Genomic DNA, 25,530 nt, shown 5'->3' on the forward strand with positions numbered 1-25,530 from the left:
AATTCTTATCAAAATTTACATATCGTGGTTTGTTTTGGTTTAAATAGATGTAAACTGTGCAACATGTCTTAGCATGAATAACTTATTTAAAAAGTCCCTTTGATAAATCGAACAAAAATAACAAAAAACTGAAACTGTCTCCTCATAAGTGTTAAATTAAATATTTTGTTACAGTTACTTATGGTAATAATTATTAAAATAATACAAGAAAAACAATAAGGATGAAAATAATGATTAGGTCATTGTGATTAGATAAGTTCATTAACCAGGTTATCCAGTTCAATTTCTTCTGCGATGAATTCTAGTGGCAGGTACTCCTGTCAAATGTACAAAATACATATTAATGTTGGTAATTCACCATGCCAGGACGCTCGGATGCACATCCGTGTCTGGTGGGGACCGCATCGTCACAGGCAAGCAATATCACAACAAACATACCAGGAAATACAAACTATACAAGCGATCTTCTTCAGTATGACACAACTGTAACTACCTTTTACGCTTTCGTAATTAAAATAACACGATACCTACTTAAGGTAGCAGGAGGATTATTTTCATTGAAAATGTTTTGCAGATTCATTGTGCAATATGAACATCAAAATGACAAAATAATAGCTTACAATAGTGGCAACAATATACTATTGTCTTGTAGGTTACTTAATCTTTACCAATATTTAATTTGCATAACTGTTTTAAGTTAATAAGAATTCTACTCAATTCTACTGTAACACCAAGCATTGCTGTTACTTTACTTACATCAAGTACAAAACGATAGAAATAATTACACATTTGTTCTACGCTATTGTTACTATTTAATAATTCATATGCCCAAATTTCAGACCCATATATTGAGTTGGTGTGATTAATAAAGGCATAAAAAAGTATGACGAAAGATGAATAATGCCTTCATTGCCCTATTGTTTAGCATTGAATGGTTCAACTTAAATTTACCATTTGTAATATTTGTGAGGTAATAACCTCAATTATCTTATGACCCCTCTATGAGATTCACACTAAAATGGTTAGAAATGGCAATATTACTCGCCGTCATACGCCTTCCCAAAGGATTATCGGGTGTAGTAGTAACTTCACTTTATATTGTTATCCATACAAAGACGGTCACACCCTCTTTTTTGTTTACATTCCAGTATGGAATGCCCTAACAATATTGGTCCTGGCTGAATTTTGGCTTTAAACGTTTGAGCAAGACAAACAAAAAACGAAAATCTCTCCGGAGTCGCAGTCATGTGCACTTCTTTCCTCACGTGACTCATTTATCTAATTGTCTAAGCCACTATTCTATATTATCAATTCTAGAATATTATCAAATTTACAAATAAAATACAAACACACGGCAAACAAAACATTATTTTTCCCCCATAAAAGGAAATATGGCAGAGCTATGAATTTTATCACGTGCTTTATTTCACTATGTTTAAATCAAGCATTGACACATATGTCATTGCTTGGATAGACTTCAGATCATAAAAATGTAGAGCTGTGGGTTTTTTTACTAAAATTACGACCTAGTGGGAATAGGTTTTCCTAATTCTCAGCCGAGATCGACTACCTCACATACATATCATTATTTTAATATATATATTTTTAAGATCAATAATTATGAAAACTAATGTTTAAACTAAATATCTAGCTTCTAAGAAACTTTATGACATAACCAACCTCATTTGAAGCCCTGGTTAACCAGTAATCGAGTTTTCCCACCAATTCAGTAAATGTAGGTCTCTCGGCAGGATTTGTTTGCCAACAATGTCTCATTAAATTATATCTAAGGGGAACAAAGAGTACTGTATGAATAATATATGATTGTGTTCTGCATCAATATGATTAGAATTTGAAAAGCATCACCACAGACATATGATTGTCTTCTGCATCAATGTGATTATAATTCGAAAGGCATCACCACAGACATATGATTGTCTTCTGCATCAATGTGATTATAATTCGAAAGGCATCACCACAGACATATGATTGTCTTCTGTATCATTGTGATTATAATTCGAAAGGCATCGCCACAGACATATGATTGTCTTCTGTATCATTGTGATTATAATTCGAAAAGCATCACCACAGACATATGATTGTCTTCTGCATCAATGTGATTATAATTCGAAAGGCATCACCACAGACATATGATTGTCTTCTGCATCAATGTGATTATAATTCGAAAGTCATCACCACAGACATATGATTGTCTTCTGCATCAATGTGATTATAATTCGAAAGGCATCACCTCAGACATATGATTGTCTTCTGTATCATTGTGATTATAATTCGAAAGGCATCGCCACAGACATATGATTGTCTTCTGTATCATTGTGATTATAATTCGAAAGTCATCACCACAGACATATGATTGTCTTCTGCATCAATGTGATTATAATTCGAAAGTCATCACCACAGACATATGATTGTCTTCTGCATCAATGTAATTATAATTCGAAAGGCATCACCACAGACATATGATTGTCTTCTGTATCATTGTGATTATAATTCGAAAGGCATCGCCACAGACATATGATTGTCTTCTGTATCATTGTGATTATAATTCGAAAAGCATCACCACAGACATATGATTGTCTTCTGCATCAATGTGATTATAATTCGAAAGGCATCACCACAGACATATGATTGTCTTCTGCATCAATGTGATTATAATTCGAAAGGCATCACCACAGATATATGATTGTCTTCTGCATCAATGTGATTATAATTCGAAAGGCATCACTACAGACATATGATTGTCTTCTGCATCAATGTGATTAGATTTTGAAAGACATCACTACAGACATATGATTGTCTTCTGCATCAATGTGATTAGATTTTGAAAGTCATCACCACAGACATATGATTGTCTTCTGTATCAATGTGATTAGATTTTGAAAGGCATCACCGCAGACATATGATTGTCTTCTGCATCAATGTGATTATAATTCGAAAGGCATCACTACAGACATATGATTGTCTTCTGCATCAATGTGATTAGATTTTGAAAGACATCACTACAGACATATGATTGTCTTCTGCATCAATGTGATTAGATTTTGAAAGTCATCACCACAGACATATGATTGTCTTCTGTATCAATGTGATTAGATTTTGAAAGGCATCACCGCAGACATATGATTGTCTTCTGCATCAATGTGATTATAATTCGAAAGGCATCACTACAGACATATGATTGTCTTCTGCATCAATGTGATTAGATTTTGAAAGACATCACTACAGACATATGATTGTCTTCTGCATCAATGTGATTAGATTTTGAAAGTCATCACCACAGACATATGATTGTCTTCTGTATCAATGTGATTAGATTTTGAAAGGCATCACCGCAGACATATGATTGTCTTCTGCATCAATGTGATTATAATTCGAAAGGCATCACCACAGACATATGATTGTCTTCTGCATCAATGTGATTATAATTCGAAAGGCATCACCACAGATATATGATTGTCTTCTGCATCAATGTGATTATAATTCGAAAGGCATCACTACAGACATATGATTGTCTTCTGCATCAATGTGATTAGATTTTGAAAGACATCACTACAGACATATGATTGTCTTCTGCATCAATGTGATTAGATTTTGAAAGTCATCACCACAGACATATGATTGTCTTCTGTATCAATGTGATTAGATTTTGAAAGGCATCACCGCAGACATATGATTGTCTTCTGCATCAATGTGATTATAATTCGAAAGGCATCACTACAGACATATGATTGTCTTCTGCATCAATGTGATTAGATTTTGAAAGACATCACTACAGACATATGATTGTCTTCTGCATCAATGTGATTAGATTTTGAAAGTCATCACCACAGACATATGATTGTCTTCTGTATCAATGTGATTAGATTTTGAAAGGCATCACCGCAGACATATGATTGTCTTCTGCATCAATGTGATTATAATTCGAAAGGCATCACTACAGACATATGATTGTCTTCTGCATCAATGTGATTAGATTTTGAAAGACATCACTACAGACATATGATTGTCTTCTGCATCAATGTGATTAGATTTTGAAAGTCATCACCACAGACATATGATTGTCTTCTGTATCAATGTGATTAGATTTTGAAAGGCATCACCGCAGACATATGATTGTCTTCTGCATCAATGTGATTATAATTCGAAAGGCATCACCACAGACATATGATTGTCTTCTGCATCAATGTGATTAGATTTTGAAAGTCATCACTACAGACGAAATACTTACATTTCGATAGGGCAGCCTTGAGGACAATTCATCCGTTTTCCGGCTTTCACGTATTGAAATATGGATTCTGCCGGTACACTGGGGTATGGTGTCCCCCCGTATGTCATGATTTCCCACAGAACAATACCAAACGACCATACATCACTTTGGGTTGTGTGACATCTGTCGAAAAGGGCTTCAGGAGACATCCATTTTACCGGTTCCCGTCCCTAGTATGATAGAAGATACAGATACAATACAATGTATGTATTATTAGTTAAAAAACGCATTTTGTCCAGTAATTGATTTCGTAATGACATATTCATCAGTATTTCCTATTTATTTAATTTATTGACGTAATAGTCATTAAGAAATTGCATATGTATCTTGTGAAAGTTATTTATATGATATGTCTAGTTATTGTATTGGAGTATACAACGGAGGATTCGTGTGCAACAACTAAAGGCGAACATCGCAGTGTTATGTTTGTTTGTTTGTTTGTTTGTTTTTGAAATAACATAGTAATAAAATAAAAAGTTCTGAACACCTATATATATTAGTATAAATATCATTGTTGAAGGCACATGTAAAGAAACAGTGAGTACTTAAAGTTGTATATACAAGTAAACGGATATTGTGTACACGAAATTACAACAAGTTAAACAACTAGTAGCAACATTACTTTACCACCATAATACACGACTATTATAAAGTGTAATTTGCCTTCAATGCATATGTGAAATGTGATGGTTACCCACGACGATACATCACAGAGCACTAGTAGCAACATTACTTTACCACCATAATACACGACTATTATAAAGTGTAATTTGCCTTCAATGCATATGTGAAATGTGATGGTTACCCACGACGATACATCACAGAGCACATTCTAATTGCATAATGATACTCGATAATTATGTGGATTATTCAATTTTGTGAATACAATGAACTCACCCCTGATGTTTTTCTATAGTAGTCGTAATTGATATTTCTAGCCAATCCAAAGTCAGATATTTTAATTATGTTGTGCTCAGCCACCAATATATTTCTTGCAGCCAAGTCTCTGTGAATGAACTGCATGCAAGATGTGTGTTTAACACAAGTGAATTATTGTGAATATTTGTGTGTGACAAACGAATCGTTTCTGAGAAGGTAAACATGTAGTGATGGAATTGTGCGCGCTATTAAACGTTTTGTTGTACAAATACGCTAATTGTAAATTTGACACCATCGACCACACGATTCTACTACCTCGAATGAAACACACTTTTGGCTTGACATCGTTAGCCCTTTCCTGGTTAGAGTCATATCTGACTGGAAGATTACAGATCATTTGAATTAATAGCGTGAAGTCGGATGATCATCATTATTACACTTTACACTTTTATTTGTACACAGAACCAGTTTTTGATATTGTTAAAGCATATATGATATTGCCGACGACAATCAACTATATACACACACTAATGTTCATTAAATTAGTTCAAATATCAAGATTGTTCAAAATTGCATTACCGACATCAAACATTGGATGACACAGAACAAATTCTTACAACTTAATGACTAAATAACCGAGGCTATGATTGTATGCTCATCAAAAGTAGCATCTAGATCTTCACTACCCTCGACGATGTCCATTGGCGAGTATGTTATCTCTCGTCATCAGTCTGTTGCAGCAAGTACATAATATATGCAAATCATGCTATATTCAACTGAGACATATTTCTTCTATTTGCCACCATCTTACACCGAAAGCAACTCAAACTCTCGCATGTGATCTCGTACTTTCTCGTCTTGACTATTGCAATAGCTTATTAGTTGGATGCCCTGATTATTTGATAAAGAACCTTCAACGAGTTCGGAATTCATCAGCTTGTCTGTCACCCCCGGGGTGGGTCTGTAAGCGAGGTTTATCCCCGGAGGAGTATCTTCTCACATTTCACCACTTTCAAAATCGTTTCACCGGCTTCCAGTTAACAGACGTATTGAATACACAATTTTAAGTTTGTGCTACGTATCAATAAGTAACACTGGCCCACGATATCTGTCATATCTTCTACATATTAAATCCCACTAGACAATTGCGCTCGTCATTAGACGATCGATCGTATATTAACGAAACCATGCACCAAGACTAAATCATACGGTGAACGTGCATTTCAATATTCAGATCCAAACATTTGGAATTGCATACCCTTCTCAATCTGCCATTCAGTCTCACATTCTTCATTTGAGAGGGCACTAAAAACACTGTAGTCAATTTTACATGTTTTAAATTGTTTTTCTTTTCTATAGTACTTGTGTTTTTTATGATCGACTTTTACGTTATGTAATGCGCATAGAGTTCATTTTAAGAGAATATGCGCATGATAGAACTGATTTAGTAGGCAACCAGAAAATTCCTATTTTAAAACAATATTAGCGTTTGCGCACAGCTCGTTAGCACGGGCTCAGGGGGCAGATACCTTAGCCCGTGTTCAGAAAACGTGCGTGAACGCACAGCACGGGCTACGAATAACCAAGTCCAAATTAAATCTGACCCGTTTTAAAGCCCGCCCCAGATACGCTAAGCGCCCAAAACGCCATTGTATTCTATGTTCATTTGGAAGATTTACTATTACATTGTTGAGATGTTGTTCTCAAGAAAAAATGAACCGACGACGAGACTTTGTTTTATAACCGTCGAACTTTTACTATCGATAAAGAGCCATTGCTCGAAACGTCTAGCTATTTTTAATAGTTATTTAGGACTACGATTACCAAATATTATCTTCAATATATCATACTTATCAGTCCGAGCAGCGTTTATTTATTTATTTATGAACTTTTACTTTCCTGGTTACTGTACTGCGCAAATCAAAGTTAAAATAACTGAAGATTTGTTATATTCTTAAAGGGCGGTAGTCGCGAGATATATGGATTTCATATAAACAAAGATGGCGACTTTGACTTTGCGCAGATCAACGAGTACAAATCGAGACGTTTCCAAACTTTAATTAGGTAATTTTAGGTGATTGGAAGGTATGGAAGGAGTCACCGGTCGTATTCAGTGCAAGTCGCGCCCAGGTCAATCCTCATACTTGTAATTTCCATTTGAAGAGCGCATTGGATTGTGGGAAAATCAATGTTTTATTGTTAATATACGAGATGGACTTAAGAAAACATATTAATTTTATTTCAATGTAAAATTCACACCCATCGTTATACGATATCAATTATTCCATAACAATAAGTGTTGGCGGTATAAGAAATTATTGAACTGACTAAGGTAAATGTTGTTGGCAACATGCAAACACTAGTTTGCATGTGATTTTCTTAAGGATTATAAAGGATTGATGTTATTTTGCCTGACATTATACATAATACTTTTCGCATTTTTTCTGTAATTCAACTATTCTATTGTTTTACTAGAATAAAATGTGAAAAAAGTTGTCTCTTCTAGTTCCCTTCTATTGATGATTCCACAAACATCTCAAGAATGACTTCGTATCATAAAAAAATAATTAAAAAAAATCTATTACATTATCAGTTATTTTGTATCATATTATCGGTTAAAAAAAAATCTATTACACTATCGGTTATTTTGTGTTACATAACCAGTTGAACAAAATTATCGGTTCCAATACTTTTATTGTGTGGACAAATATTATAAGTTAATCTTATTCAATGTATTTGTGAATTATTAGTCCCCGTTCGGACGTAGTCCGAAAACGGGGACTTATGTTTTGCCTTGTGTGCGTCCGTGCGTGCGTCCGTGATCACCTGTATCTCGAACATGCATGGACCGATTAGGTTCAAACTTCACTCATACAACACACATTATATGGGACATATGCACATGCATTTTTTTCATGATTCGATTAACGATAGCCGAAGAGCGGCCATTTTAAGGCCGAAATGCATAAAAATCGCACATTTTCACCATTTCGGACCCGGATCTCAGTTATGCATGGACGGATTTTGTTCAAATTTGGTACATACATTAAACATAATAGGACCTTGATGCACGTCATTTTTTTTTGGATCGGGTTTGAAATGGCCGACAGGCGGCCATTTTGTTTTAAAGAATTCAGTTCTGGATCCGTATCTGAGACATGCTTGGATTGATCGAGTTCAAACTTCACACACACAAGGTACATCATGTCACAAATATGTATGTGCATTTGTTTCATGATCTCATTAACGATAGCCAAATGGCGGCCGCTTTAATTCCGAAAATGCATTGAAATCGCACATTTTCACCATTCCGGACCCGGATCTCAGTTATGCATGGACGGATTTTGTTCAAATTTGGTACATACATTAAACATAATAGGACCTTGATGCACGTCATTTTTTTTCCCGGATCAAGTTCGAAATGGTCGATTGGTGGCCATTTTGTTTTAAAGAATTCAGTTCTGGATCCGTATCTGAGACATGCTTGGATTGATCGAGTTCAAACTTCACACACACAAGGTACATCGTGTCACAAATATGTATGTGCATTTGTTTCATGATCTCATTAACGATAGCCAAATGGCGGCCGCTTTAATTCCGAAAATGCATTGAAATCGCACATTTTCACCATTCCGGACCCGGATCTCAGTTATGCATGGACGGATTTTGTTCAAATTTGGTACATACATTAAACATAATAGGACCTTGATGCACGTCATTTTTTTCCCCGGATCAAGTTCGAAATGGTCGATTGGTGGCCATTTTGTTTTAAAGAATTCAGTTCTGGATCCGTATCCGAGACATGTCTGGATTGATCAAGTTCAAACTTCACACACACAAGGTACATCATGTCACAAATATGTATGTGCATTTGTTTCATGATATCATTAACGATAGCCAAATGGAGCGCTTTAAGGCCGAAAATGCATTGAAATCGCACATTTTCACCATTCCGGACCCGGATTTGGTTCAAATTTGGTATATACATTAATCATAATAGGACCTTGATGCACGTCTTTTTTTTTGGATCAAGTTCGAAATGGCCGACTGGCGGCCATTTTGTTAAAGAACTCGGTTCTGGATCCGTATCCAAGACATGTCTGGATTGATCAAGTTCAAACTTCACACACACATGGTACATCATGTCACAAATAGATATGTGCATTTGTTTCATGATCCGCTTAACAATAGCTGAATGATGGCCATTTTAAGGCCGAAAATGCATCAAAATCGCGTATTTTCACAATTCCGGAACCGGATTTCAGTCATGCATGGATGGATTTTGTTCAGATTTAGTACAATGTGTTGTACATATGCAGGTGCATTTCGGTCATGATCTGCTTTGAATGTATATGTCACTCAAATATGAACGGAACGGGGACGTGTCATTGACAATGACTTGTTCAACATTTTATAACTACTAGACTTCTGTGTTTATGTCCTACTTGTTTTTACTTGTCGTTTAATTATCTGTGATTGCTGTCGTTTTGATTTGTTTGGGTCATAATGTAATACGGTGAAATATTTACCTTTCTACTTGCTAGAAATTCCATCCCTTTAGCGATCTGATAGGTGAATGATGCTAAATCTTTGTGGGTTAGAAATTCTAAATTCTCTACGTTCAAATAAGCATCTCTGGATCGCCTCCTATTTCGCAGGAAAGTTTGTAGATTACCATGGAGCGCATATTCAAAAATCAACCATGGTGGTCCTGTGCGATGCAAGAAACGAGTATTTCAGCATTTCATACATATATTTACATATTACTGGTAATTAGTGAAATAAATAAAAACATTTGAATCACTGTAGTTCCCACGCTGCGTAATGAATGTGACATATAGATTGCTTGATTACATCAAACGCGCACATTACGGTGACTATGACGCTACACCTAGACCTATTTTTAACAATATTTCTGCATATATGCATGTACTCAAAATAGCATTTTAGTGGTGGTATAAGACAGTGATCTGCAAAAACACTAACACTATATTAGATTAGCAGCTACCATTTCATGTACACACTACTATCATCCAAAAATAAATAAAAAACTCACATATGAATTGTACATGGAACAAACTATTGGTCGTAAACAAGTATTAGTCATATATCAACTGAAATTAACTACGCTATTTGTAACAAAATTACTATATGTATCAAGCTACCGCAAAATATGTAGAGTATTTGGTTAAAAAGAGTTTATTGCATTACTTTGCTAAAACCCTGCTAAGGCTCATGTTTAATAAAATTAAGAGTCGCGCATGGTTGACGTCGATCCAACCCGCCAATAAGTTAAAGCAGGGAGTCGTCACCTGCGCATGCGTCAGATAGCCATATCGTGTCATTGTTTACAAACAAACGTCTACCCATGAGCCTTTGCGTTTTTAGCGTGTGTTGTTATTGTCGCTTGGGACTCAATTCCAGTTTAATGACACATTTAATATCCTAAGATAATTAATTCGTAGGAGGTGTAACTTACCATTCAATACACAACATCCTAGTAAACGAATCACATTGAGATGTTTGTCAATTTTCTTCAATAAGTCCATCTCGTCTACCAACGTCCAGAAGTCATCACTGCTAGCATGTTCTGAAACAGTAAGGCATATTTATACGTACAATTCATGGTTGGTAAACCTATGGTTGTAATATATACTGGGGTGGGTGGGCAGAGGGGCGGTCAGTCCTTCGAAACAAATGTTGGAAGGGCGTCGTCCCCCATAAGATGACACCTTTTGTGTCAGCAGAATTTGTCCATCAAAATTCAGGAAAATAGCGTTTCAGAGGGTCTAGATTTTAAAATGTTTAAGTGAGACAATGCCCCGGATCCCTAGTAAGGTCGCGCCTGGTGAGCAGATCTCCCCCACCCCATGCAAAATTTCGTGCCACGGCCTCTGCTAAGCATGGTATTTGACAGGAGACAGAGGACAGCCCAGTGGTCTAGGGAAGTATTACTTTGTTCTAAACAGTTCGCATTTACTAGTTCTGAACAATGTTTTTTTTTATCCGCATTTACCATTTACTGTTCTGATCTATTATTTTTGTGTTTCAAGATTTTAATAATATATTTTCAATTTTCAACAATCTCTGTTTTTATGATAGCCAAGGAAAACATCCTCATCTTCAATTCACATCTTACATAAAGATAAACATTTCATTTTTGTCATGTCTACATTTGAGTTTCTGTCGGTTTCTATATACAAAATATGTGCCATTATTCTGAATTTGGTGATTGCAGATTCAGATTGCAGACTGCAGGGTGTTTAATTATTTCTTATTAATTTTCAAAATCTATCAACGTTCCCAGTTTGTGCATAGTTTGTTTTTATGAATTTGTCTTTTATCAATGTTCCTTCGATATAACTGTCATACAGAGATTTCAGCTTTTCATTAAAAAATTTTAATTTATCATTTATGTCATTGCAAATCTTATTCATTTTCATAGATTATAGAATTGACACTAATTGACAATACCACATTTTCAGCATGCAATTATTGTTCCGTTGAGGTTTATTTTAAGGAAGAATATTGTTCTGCTGGGATTGAATGGAAACTTATATATCTGAGTGTGAATATATTTTAACTAGAGAATTATAAACTAATGGCAAACGTTATTTCGTTATAAATTGTTGCTATGTTTACTAAATAATATACCTTTCAGCATTTTAACAGCAACTGTGGACTCTGTTTCGCCGTCCATTATGCCCGTCGCCGTTGCTGCAAATACCTGTCCAAATGCACCCCCACCAATAACCTTTTTTAGACGTATTCTGGGGAGGAAATAACATAAATATAACATATATAATGATCATTTCGTTTATCTCCACTTTCCCATTTAGAATAGTGTACTTGATTGTCCCAAGTGTCTACCATGTGACAAATATACCAATGAAACATGTTATAGAAATGTTGTATAATTACTTGTTTGTGATTGTCTTATTCCATACATAGAGTGAATATTAATCGTAATATCGCCTGCAATCTTATAACATAAATTGAATAATAGTTTGCTAAGAAAGAATACACGAACATCAATGTGATTCATTCATTCCCGGTTGTACTGAACAATGTATAATAAGTTTACATTTTGGTAAAATTATTAATTATGACAATAATTGGTGATTGGACTGTAACTCTACATTATAGTGCTAAGAGGTCAGCAGTATTTTTTTAATTGATGTACGTAAACCTATTGTTTTATTCCAAATGAATACGTGTATGTATTGTACTACCATGATGTGACAGATATATCGCAATACAGAATCTGTCGGTATACAATTCCACTAAATTAAAATATCTAACAATAATATTTACAAAATTACTACATTTGAAGAGGTAACAAATATTATTGTTCTTCACTTTGTTAATTTATTTTTTTCTTTGATTTTCCATGTAGAATAGTTTCTTGAAATATTATCTTTGCAGATTTCTTTCCAAGTCTATCATTTCCCCATAATGTTATTCATCTTTCATAAGTCAATGATGTATTCGCTACATGATGTGTATTTAGCTATATATTTACCTATTTCTAGGAAACTCGAACCTTTCATCGGCAACTAGCTTCCATTGCTCCTCTGTGGATTCCATGTAAAGTTTACTCGTAGCCGAAGACACATGCGAAGTAGCAGAAGAGTAAACAGACGATTCCTTGGTGGACAGAAATGTGAGTGTTATTAAATCGTGTGGCTAAGCATAACGAAGACGGGGCGAGATTTCTAGACTCAATTATTGCACGCTTTTAATTTATTCAGCGCCTCTCCTTCCTTCCTTTCTGCATCCTGGCAATTTATCTAAGTATTTATGGACACACTCAAGACTATACTTTAAGACAAGATTGGTACTTTAAGATTACTACGAACATGAAAATCTAGTCATAAACCAAAAACTCAAATTACTCAATACCAATTTACCCTGCCAAATTTTGCAAATACTCGTAAATGTATATTACGAGCCTTTTATGAGGTTGTAATTTACTACGATTTTTTTGAACATCCTTATATACAAGTGCCCAGAGACGGATAATGTTTTTTTTCAAAGATATATTTGGGTAAGTAATAAATGTATATCATAATTTTATATCACAAAATAATGTATAAACTTGCGTATCCATCAAACTTTGGACTTTGCAAAACTTATACCAACAGAAATTGTGCTGGTTAAAATGAAGAAAGTTCATCTAAAAAGTAAATTTTTAAAACTTCTTTCTTGAACATAAATCATTATTTCTGGTGAAAATTATGAAACATAAAGCTTGGCTATTAAGATGTTAATCAACTTATTTGTGTAGTAAAAACTTGATTCCACTAAGTTGTTATATAACTGTACTACTACGCAACCAATGAGCTTAACCACAAAGTGCTCTAGTGTAGATAATAGCTTAATGGTCTCCATGGGTCACCGAGGACAGCAAATAATCCCCATTATCTGTATTGTGAGTTATTGGGATCTAGCTTTCTGCAAACATTAGTCTCAGGGGATACATTGGATGTTTCTGCCACAAAATGAATGTTTTCTCTGGAGTATTTGTATGGTCAATTATTTAGAGTGCCTACTTTACACATACATGTGCCTCAAGTGGCATTCATACATTGAACTGTAATTATGTACATACTGGTCTTTTCTTTCACGTGTCTTGTATTATATATTTCAATCGACACCTCAAGACGTAAACATTACAATGCTGTGGTTGTCTACAACAAATGAATCACTTCTACCGGCACTTAATTTAAATGTATTTGATACACTCACATGATATCGAACCATATATCAAGACACCATCAAAGTCCTTGTAATTCTCGTTTATTTTGAAAAGATTACTAAACGTTATATAACAATTATCAATTGTCTTGACGTTTTATTACTTTGGTATTGATTGTGGTTCTCCATTAATGGAACTACCATAACCGCAATACGTCAATTACAAATATATTTGCATATCGGCGGGATTATTTGGCCAATCTAAGTGCATTATATCATCCATGTGACCCACAACCACTTCCCCTTAAAGGATATGAGCGATCTCATTATAGGTCGTCGTCTTCGCCTTGGTTAGTCTCAAGGCGTAGCCGTAGGGCTGACACTTATTTTGCGTTGTAAAACTCGGATCACTCATGTTTTACTTAACCTACAATTGTAGCAGAATGTGGAAACTAATTCATATTATAACAATACATGGTACTTATGTTATACTTTTATCATATTTTGAATAATACAATGATGTTGTGAATATTAAATAACGTTTTTAGTAACGTTCTTTTATTTTGTGTTATGACCATAAAAATGCGAAAAACCACAATATTAAATATAAAAATAACAGAAACTGTTTGCATGTTTCTACCAGAAATGCAACTGCTTCCTAACTCGCATATGCCGTACGGAACCTACCATGATAAACATAGGCACACTATTACTTCACTACACACTTACCAGTTTACCAAGATTCAACTAATAGTCAGATTTATTTATGTTAGTTATTTGTTTTCATCTTCAGATTCAATAAAATAATGAAGTACATATGGTCATTATAGTCCACATCATTTAGCACACCAACACATGCGGTCAGCCCACATTCGGAACAGTGTGAACTACGATTTCCTCATGTTGTGTAAACACGATGACTGATAAGTAATGATCCCAATCATGTGGTCGTTCTTGCCACATCTGTAAGCTTCATCCACTTGAAACCTTGTAGCATTTTGGTTTATTTCACCATTAGAAGCAGCTTAATTGACACTAGCCTACATAGATCTTTCATTACAATCGACGTAAACTGGATTTCCCGATCCGATCAAAATTACATTTACTACAAATAATAATTTTGTGTTACGCTCTTGAATTCGTTTGGAATGTCTTGTTGCATAAATAACAATCTTTAAAATGTACCAATTACCATATTTTGATATAAAATTTTAGTACTTTACCTTATATGGTCATGTATTGACACATCCTACATCATATTTGACCAATTGAAAATATGTGGTTATGTGATAAATGTTTTTTGTTTTTGCACATATGCTCTCCTACTCTACTTATGCACCATCACCATGATTTGCTTAGCAATTACTTGCTTGCCTGATATGTATCCACGTATCTACTTGTGGTTTACCCCATTGCAATATTTACAGTTCCTTAGTACTTTAGTTGCTTATCTTATACTACACTAGTGGTAGTACTACCAATGGTTTAACAGGGCATTTCTAACATTCAGCTTACGCTCAAGTGATATTTTACCGAGGCAAGTTTTACACCCAGTATATGCATACGTTTATGGGTAATATTTATTAAAGTTGCACAACTACGTACAATGAATTAAAGGTGTATATAGTATATGATTCTAGCTATATATTAGGTTTATGAGTCATTATAGATTTACAATAAATAAAATGTATATTATATTATTATAATATATATATATACATAATAATATTATATTTACATTCAAAATAGAACAAGGCTTTTTGAACATTTCGTTAAAAGAAATCACTCATAAATAGTCAGCAACACCAGCATCTAATGTTCACATCAACCGGTTTCAATTGTGAGTGCTAGTGTATCATTGCATACACAACTGTGATTGGAAGGAAACTGAATGGAATATTCAATGGGATATACAGCTTTGGGTTGTAATCATACTCGCGAGTACAACAGGTTCGATACTTATGCTCAAGTTGAAAATGTTATGTTCTGCGTTCTGGGCATTGTTAGAGGCAAATAGTTCGATTAGACCGGCTTTATTTAACAAAATAATTTGGCTATTTTTGTTCACATCTTATTGTGGACACAGATCCGTTAACAAATTCATAAATCTAGTGAGTCTTTGTAGTCCGGCCAAAAAGCGAACTATCTCGAATTTGCGCATGTTATTTCTGGATACATCCACCCAATGTCTTATGGAGATGCAGTAGGACTGAACGATCCAGTTTCAAAATAAATCTAATAGATCGTCTGTGCCATATTGTGGAAGCATAGTGGAAGCAGGAACATTTGAACATGGTAACACTATCAAAGTCTCATCACTACTTAGACTTAGACTCTTAAAACAGTATTTATAAACGCGATTTAGTAGTTTCGGGTATCAGATAAAAGTGCTATCGGAATACAGAAGTATGCCCACTTCAAGCCCAGTATTTGATGCTTTAACCTGTGTAACAATGTATAAGGTATTTATGTATAGGGCAAACAAAGTTGTTTATATACCATGTCCCTGCTTATTAGGCAACTTGTATAGACAACCTATATCAATCTAGTTGAAGGCTTCACGCATATCCACAAAATAATTATTTCATTTCTTTTTATTCGATTAACGGAATATAAAATGAAATTGTGAAATTGTGTTTTTTTTATGTCAACAACATACTGTTAAAACAGGCGGAAATATTTTGCTAACACAAGATATTACCGTAATATATCTATACTACGCGGTATGCATTATGCGGTGTGTATGGGGAATTAGGTGAATAATACCTTTACGCCAAATACGTAGTAGTTTTTTGTTACGTCATGACGTATATCATCATTGCCGACACAGTTTTCACCTGCTGACTGTCTTGTCGACTTCTTTCACAGAGATTGGAGAATTCATCTCACAGAGATTGGTAAATTCAGCTCACTGTTACTGTGAACAGTTTTTCGAATTATTGTTACAAATCCTCAAAATCTCGAGAATTCAATCTGCTTAATCTTTAGCAGACGATAATGTTCTTAGTCAAATTCTAAATTTGTGTTGAATAACTTCTAGAATTCAATTTTATTGGCAAAGAACTGTATTTAGGTCATTATAATATTGTTGTTTTACAGTTAAATTTCGACAGGAATTGTCGATTACTTGTTTTTTTTTCACAGAAATCCAGTCTAAGTTTATCATATTGGCTGCTATTGTAAAAGCGTTTCTAATGTCTCAGAATTCCTTAATGTCTACGTACAATGTACAACGTAATGTCATTCCAGCAATTCTGCTAAATTCAGGTTGAATATTGTCAAAATGATGTAAACGTTCACCGCGAGACGGAAACCTACGATGAGATTGATATGTCCGGTGATATTAGTGGCATGATATTCACTATGGATCTGCCAAGTTACAAACGAATGGTCTAGAACGTTACTAGCTGAAAATATAGCAAGGTTATCACAAACTCTGGCTTTAGACTAAACTTGAAAATTACTAAAATTATCCAGCTCTTTCATGTTACGAAACAATAATAATCATCAACAACTGACGAAAACCAAGGTATAATCGTTGTGGTTACCTCTCTGTTTCAACAGAAAACATAGTATATTGTCATGTTCTTGGTATAGTATAATTGCTCTTGTCGGTATATCAAAAACGTCCGAAATTTGGCCTTGCCAATGTCGGTACCTTTCATTAAAATCACATACATGATGTGGTAATCAATTGTTATCAGATAAAGTTATTGTTAATCCATTGCCTATTATCCGCTTTTCATGAGCTCTGTGGTGACACATAACAGCTACATCAAATACACAGCTACTTTAGCCATGAACAGAATAAATAATCATTTAGTTCGATTGTCAATATTCAGAAATGTATCATAAACACAAAAATATGTAAGTTCAGTTTTGCAGCACTTGTTCCTTATACAAATCAGTTAATGGCCAACCTTTGACATTCCAACTACCAATAATATTGATTGGTTTTTATTCCAGGTACTATTATCGGTATTATCGGTCGGTGTATCATCTGCAATAGTCCGATTCATACGACAGTCACGGAGAGACTTTTTAGCAGAAAGCAGCAGCACTCTGGTTGTGTGAATTCAACAAGGCTAATATAATATCAGGTTTGACACGCGAAAATGTATTTCATACACAGGAGTTACAAAACGGAACATGTTCTTTATGTAGTACGTTTTCACCATGGGCTGCGGGCACACATGGATAATCAAAGAACACCAGCATTTATTTTCGACTTACGCACCACTAGTTTATTCACCCAGACGGCCATAGTTGAAATTTGGCCTCTTAGATTTGAAGTATCAATCGATATCTTCACACAGTTCAATTAACTTTTAACATAATTGCGTTTTTTTATTACAATGCGACTCTATTATAGGGTTGCGATTTATTTGGACTTTAATAAATTATGAGAAATACTGAAAGGTGGTCACCTGGTAGGTGTAAAGTTAAATTGAATTCGTCACAACATTGATTAGACGAACACACACACACACATGATAATATTATATTATGTTGTTATACAGGTTATAAAGAAACTTAACTCACATTTCTATAGGCGCAGTGGTATTGAGTTCTTAGTAATGATCCTCGTCTAGTTATACATCTGTAGCAAACAACGGCGCCAATGATCAAGAGGACAGCCAATGTAATAACAATAGGTAACAGGTATTGCAAATACAGGTGTTCTTCTGACATTTGTTCCATATCTGAGAAATATAAATTTACATATCAATGCACCAGTCGGCGCCTGATAGATACAAAATGCTTCCCAGATGCCAGAAAGATGCAGATTAAGTAATCATAGTTGTAATAGTAGGCATTCGTCAATAGAACATAATAAATCTTTTTATAACATTACAGTTTTTTTGACGGATGACAACAAATCAACCCAATATCGTCTTTTACAGCTATTCTCTTATGCCTTCATACATTTGCTCAGTTTTTTTGTCCATCAAATCCTTGGCTTCACCAACAAGGCCTTAAGTTATTTTTCAAAGTAATAATTTGAAAACATTGGACGATTCAATTGCTCAGCATTCTAGTATATATATATGTCATGTACATTCGCATACCAATAAATACGTACCTGGTGCGAGCACAGTTAACCAGGAGTTACTGTAGCTTAACCCTGATTCCGCAATACATGTATACACACCAGCATCCTCAGATTTCGCATTTATAATTTGGTACACTAGACTGGCCTGTAAAAAAATATTGGTGATACACATTGGCAAGCAATAATAGTCAATTATAGATGAGATATCTGTGGTCTAGAAATACATGTATGAATTGCAGTCTAAAAGGGTTGGAAATCAAAACATCGTCCTTTTTAATAGATACGTGAAATAGATCATCTGAGACCACAAGTCCCTTTTCCTAAATATATTAGGAAAACTACTATATTCTGCATTTCATATAAACGCTATGTAATGATGAGACAAAATAATACCTCATGCACGAGTTTCTTTGTATCTTGGAATAGTACATGGAGAAGTTCATCAAAATTGTGTTCACCCCAGTGGTCCTAAGAAAGAAATCAGCAACAACTATACATATGACATTCATGGCTACATTGAAGTAAAAGTAGTTTGTATTTACTTATTATCATCACGTAATGATTAGAGTTGAATCACATATTACAACTGACAGGTTTGATCTGATGCGATAATCCATATACGCGTAATTAGCTATAATATATTCAAATGCCCAATAGATCATTTGTCGTATTCTGTGTCACGTGGTATGTTTGCCTGAGTACGTCACAATTGTCCGCATTGTGTAGCGTGTTGTACCTATTTGCTATAATGCCAATTGTGTCTAGATAAACCTTCGATTTAGTACCATGAAAATATGCAATCACACATATGCATGATCCGTTGATGTTAAGGTCGTACAAACTTAGACTAAACTTGACAATTACGTAATTTAATGCAATAATTCATATATCAATATACCATATCATGCGCATCTATCAGTCAAACCAGTGATTTTTAGAATTTCACAGTAACTACACTAAAAATTGTCTTTAAAATGTGACGTGTTTTAGGAAAATACATGATTGTGTTCTGTAATAAGTTTTAGTAAACTAAACGCCTGGCTGATAATTATGTACACGATTGAAAGATTTGACATGAAACCTCACAAATGGTTTATCACTGCCTAAGAAGTATTGTACAAGAATTTACCTCAATTGTCTTGATATCTGCTTCTACAGATGCATTGATAGAATGTTTCACCCAATATGTGTATACAGGTTCATTATTTTGAAGTTTGCATGTGAATGTGACGTTTTCACCCACCATGACCGTCTTATTCCCAGGGAAGCGTCTGTCCATTTCAGGAGGGTGAGCTGATTGGATGACCAAGAAGAAATGTCACTATAGTGATGATATACACTCTTTTCAGTTCGCGCAGAACAAAAAATACGATAAAACAAATACATATACATGTCCCGAGCTCAATCTCTATTTTTATTTCTAGTAACGACAGACAACTAATAATCCGTAAAAGCACAAATCCAAATTAAAATTCAGCTCTAACACTATTGATACTGAAAGATAGGAGAGGTTATTCAAACTTACTTACATGACTATTTCTCAGACACAAGTAAAGTCTATGTTCCGCGGACATAGCATCAGTATCAGGGCACACACTGAGAGGGTTAATCAGAAGTGTGTATTGTGTCTCACTCTCGTACCATAGTGCCAGTAATGAGAATCTAATTCAGCTAATGTATACTGTAGCTAGACTGGTATATTAACAAAACGAATGCCAGGAGTGATGATGTAATTTTTTATATAATCAGATGGGATAATTAATAACTATTTGATAACACATGTGGATGTGATTGACAAGACTTGGGAAGATTCTACTGGATCGCAAGTTGATAATTAGGAATCCAGTTACCAGTATATAAACCATAATGATTCTTGTGAAGATAAGAGTAGCGTGGGAGCACACCAATTCTAGATGACTAGAAATAGTACTGGCTTAAGCCATTGCATTCGCTACTCAGAAGTTAGACGACTTCTAAAAAACCTTTAGAGGCAATAGCAACCAAACCAGGAAGAGTAAGACTTTTAGAGATAAGAACATATTTAAGATGATGGAGGTAGTACACGTCTGAGCACAGTGACACATTGGTGTCACCACCAGAAGGCATTGGTGTTTTTGTCTGACAGGTGATGGTGGATGCTATCGATCAGCATAAGTACATTCCCACAGACCATTTCAAGATGGTAGATCATTGGGGATTATCTGGCATCACTGAATCTTAAGAACACATATCTGCATGTGCCAATTCACCCAGAAAGCCATCAATACATATCCTTCATGATTCAGGGAATAAAATGCCAGTTCAATGGTTACCTATTTGGGATCTACAGAGCACTACACTTTTTTTTACAAAAAAATTTTGGCAGTGCCAGTCACGTGGCTGCACAGCAGGTCAATGAAATTGGATTCGCATGTAAACGACATAGATCATCCAACAGAAATATTTTTAGTACAAGTTCTCCAATCCATCAAGATTCTGCATTTTAAGGTTACATAGTAAAAGTAAATTTTATCCCAAAAGTGTTTCAGGAGAAGGATTTTGATATGCACTAAAACCTAAGCGGTTTTTCAATATCAGAGATCACGCCTTAGCTCAACTGCACAGTGCAAAACTCAAAGGAGATTTATTGCATTGACTGTTTTTTTACTGTTTCCCAGTCAAATCAGGGAAGCACTAAACATATGTCTATCTGACCTACAGAGGGAAAACATCGTAGAGCTGCACCCCTGGCGAATATTAGTAAGCACGCAAGTACTGTGCTGGCTTACTCATCGTTTTATTAAACCTTCAAGTCAGAGGTACCAGGTTCGGGGAATTCTCCATCTTTCTATCAAACAAAGACACACAGGAAAACGAATTGTGTCATATTTAGTCTCAGCCCACGTTGGAACTCTCTCAAGACCGCGTCAACACTGCCTGCCTCGTGGTGAGCTGCCAAGACTCTGTGACCAGCTTTATTCACTTCTCAACTCTTAGCCAATTACAGAGGAGTTTAAGAGCTTAAGGCGTATCCTCCATACATTCAATTCACATATAGCCAATCACACAAAGTATTTAACACGGCATAATGTCTGATTAATTACCCCCGATGTCGGGACATAACTCTCATATTTATAGGCGCCACAAGGGCTGAAACAACTTCCATAGTTGGCAATTATATCAGTCAGTATCATGACAGTACCCACGCGCACAAACTACATCCACAGACTCTCGCACACACCAGGTATCAACTCCCTTGCTTTCCAGTGAATCGATTGTGGAGTTTCAGCCACGGGATTATGGTGGATATCGAATCCCTTCATCAGCCATTATTTATCAGCCCATGAGGTTGAGGGATTGAACTATCTGGACCCGTTGGTTGCCTGCCAGTTTGTCTGCAGTAGGTTCACATGAGAAAGACACAGCGCACACGAAAAAGAAAAATGGAGTTGGAGGACCATTTCTCAGTTTGTTTTCCAGTTGGAAGTGTACGGCTTTGATTTGAAATTTTCTCAGTTGAAAGTCTCAATTCACATTTCGCGTTAGTCAATAGAGCTCTGTTGTGAGGATTTTTCCCCCTACTGCTATTTTTATTCTTGTAAAAAAAAATACCCCCAGCTTACCAGAGTCGCTTTAAGTTGAAGTGTAAGAAGTCTATTTCAAGGTTTTAGTCAACACTACTGTAATTATGTTGAATGCATTGGGACTGCAGAAAGGTGGCCATGAATATGGACAGGTGGTTTTAAATAAAGGTTGTTTCTAACCCAGTTTGACCATGGGAGTTTGACTGTATACAAAGTATTGCACATTTCCGTGCTAAACAATAGACAAGATATAAAACTTAACATTTACCATTTTTTTTCCTGAGAAATACGTGAAAGTAGTGCTCGATGGAACAGTGTCCATTATCGACTATGCATTTATAACGTGCTTCGTCATCCTTGACAAATGACGTCAGCGTCATAGTTCCATTTTCCATAATTGGCTGCAGTGCATTGCAAAAACAAAACAACATGATAATTACATATTGATACTCATTAGTTTCAGTTTCCAGATATTCAGTTGTTACATTTGATTGACAATGTACTAATGGACTATTTTAGAAGACTATGCATCGAGAATTGTTTTTACCTCATCAAAGTCTACTAATAAAATTCTGCCCTAATCTAGCATCATACATGCAGTACGTCTAACTATTTTCAGCAATGTACGATATATCATATCAATAAGTCATGCTCCTTAGCGAAACAGTATTTATGTGACGTCAGTTAAAGTATAAAGATGCTAGAAATGTCCAAATATGTGATACATAACAGTGGCATCGTTTGTCATATATAATGTAGAAAATCTCTCAAAAACTACTTTTTTTTTTATCAAAACACTATGAATAATATTTCTGGCAACATGTTAGTCTGATTAGTGTTTTATTGTTACAGGGCGTCATTTACTAGTATTGGAAAGTTGTATTTAAAATACATATGTTACATTTAATACATTTATGTTATTTTATGACACATATAAGTGCCACATGTGTAGTAATTATACACATATATTGTGTATACATTTTACCGGAAGTAATTGTGAATTTCATTTGTCTATAATATAACAAATATGACGACATCGATTACGTAATGTAATTAAATGTACGACATAATTGAACCGATGACTGTACATGCATTTTATTATCTTATTATTCGTTATCTTATTTTACTAGACATTTACAATAATTTAATACATGGGTGCAAACAGATTATGAAGTCATGGTTGGCAATATATTAGTGTTTTTACACTGTATTCCCAGAAAGATTATAATAATGTCATAGTTGTTGGCAAAATGGAATAAATGAGACCATGTCTGACTCTCCCAACTTCAACTTGGTCTGTACATAGACAGACATAGAGTCCATTTCTCACGTTCTTCGTAATGCTCATAATTTAATTTACTACCAAATTAGTATTCCTGTTACGTAAACCATAAAATACTATTGCTTCACTCAAGTGTTTATTGAGACAGTGCGTTATGGTCCCGTTATGGCGTAATAATGATAGCCTTTTCTGACATTGGCGAGGGGAATTTGCCGATTTGCAAGTTCGAATCTTGTGTTTTATGTGTATATGATCGAAGGTGTGCCGATAAACAATCGCAGATGGGTATAAACAGCTATAAATGTGTCGTCATTTTGCTGACTTTTTTTGGCAATTCAATATGGTTGTCAAATCATGTGGCTAGACTTTAGCTCTTCATTTTCAATGTTTTTATCACATAAACTAACAGACATAATTTTGACACCGACATATTCATTTACGGAAATTAGAAATCTTACTGGATTAAGTCTTCCAAAGTCACTCTGGTATATAGTGTCATCTTGTCTAGAACTCCTCATCCATGTGTAAGTTATGTTTCCAGATCCATGAGCGGAGCAATCCAGCTCGACGAAGTTTTTCAGTTCTGCGTGTATAGTGTATGGCTCCCCTGACTCAATAAATCTATCTTGAAAGGAGAGGTAGTAGGTGTCATTGCTACTGCAATTGCTCGAGGGTTCGGGTATAGCTGCAACTGAAACACAAACTGGTTAATAACTATGTAAATTAGGATCGAATGAATGTAGGTAGTCACACCCTGGCAGTTAAAACCAATATTCTATCTACATATGAATATACAGTGATATTTATTTTCTGTGTCTGACTCCGCTCACAGGTTGTGTTATCGTATTTTTGTTGCTCATTGTCTCAGGATAGAAACCGACAGGAAAATGAAAGAAGCAACCGAGTGTTATTTGAGGTCATTAGGGAAAAATACATTTCAAGATGCTATTTTACATTGTCTTTTCATATAATACAATTGTGGAATTGATAAAGACGTTTGACAGTACAATCCATTGCAGTTTATTTGTATCATTCCTTAAAACTAAGACATGAAAACACATTGAGTGAGCATGTTTCATTTATTTACTTTTGGGCCCCATGCCTTAAACTACAATAAAGATCATTCATTCGTAAATAAATCATTTCATTATCACAGTTTAGTTTTAACATCAACCATTGTTAGCAACAACATTAATGGTTACAGTTGTATCAAAACCAACTTTCATCCCCGTTCCTCGTGTTCCGAATGGTCCTCTATAACAGCTGTGAATGGGTTTGTTGTTTGGTAGAATCGCAACTAAACAAAACAATTGTGTTTTAGCAACTGTTATAAACTAACAATATTCTTATCATAAATAAATTATTTGTTAATAGACAACACTAAATGGGAACACCAAATTTTAATGCAATGTCGAAATAAATCTTTGAATACAGCCTGTACTTTGCAAAATTTGATTCAATAATGAAACAAGTTGGAAACCGTACAACATTTTAGCAAATTTGGAGTATACTGAATCTGATAAACCTGGTTCCCAATCAATATTTTGAATTGTTAACGGTCTAATTTCCAATTTTCTACAATATCTCCATAACCTGACAAGTGAATATGACGAATGAAATGTCTATACCCATGTTTTCAGGTCGGAGAAAATTATTAAGACATTTATAATACATATAGATTTACAAAATCTTCATAAATATGCAAATTAGCAGCCGCCATTGCGGTTATTTCTTCTATCTCTCTAACTAGACAAGCAAACGTGACAAA

The 25,530-nt window shown here is 34.9% G+C and overlaps 1 protein-coding gene across 1 annotated transcript; it reads right to left on the bottom strand.

Annotated features, from left to right (window-relative positions):
* Positions 1-248: 248 nt before the first annotated feature.
* On the bottom strand, positions 249-24,862 carry LOC144359967 (fibroblast growth factor receptor 2-like). Its single transcript, XM_085500691.1, has 15 exons — positions 24,850-24,862; positions 24,221-24,447; positions 22,749-22,881; positions 20,047-20,210; positions 19,311-19,385; positions 18,948-19,062; positions 18,407-18,567; positions 12,690-12,814; positions 11,822-11,937; positions 10,647-10,757; positions 9,697-9,878; positions 5,186-5,305; positions 4,250-4,458; positions 1,681-1,786; positions 249-317 (listed from the first exon to the last, which is right to left on the bottom strand). Exons 1-15 carry the CDS (start codon positions 24,860-24,862, stop codon positions 249-251), a joined length of 1,926 nt encoding a protein of 641 aa, XP_085356817.1.
* Positions 24,863-25,530: the final 668 nt, after the last annotated feature.

Source organism: Saccoglossus kowalevskii, chromosome 6, assembly GCF_978046115.1.
Source record: "Saccoglossus kowalevskii chromosome 6, keSacKowa6.1, whole genome shotgun sequence".
Taxonomy (NCBI): Eukaryota; Metazoa; Hemichordata; class Enteropneusta; family Harrimaniidae; genus Saccoglossus; species Saccoglossus kowalevskii.

Bases quoted from the DNA above. Each gene is read 5' to 3' on its own strand.
- LOC144359967 (XM_085500691.1), bottom strand. The intron at 4,459-5,185 runs GTGAGTTCATTG...CTATCATACTAG, and splicing joins ACTATAGAAAAACATCAGGG to GGACGGGAACCGGTAAAATG. The intron at 1,787-4,249 runs GTAAGTATTTCG...TGTTCCCCTTAG, and splicing joins CAAGGCTGCCCTATCGAAAT to ATATAATTTAATGAGACATT.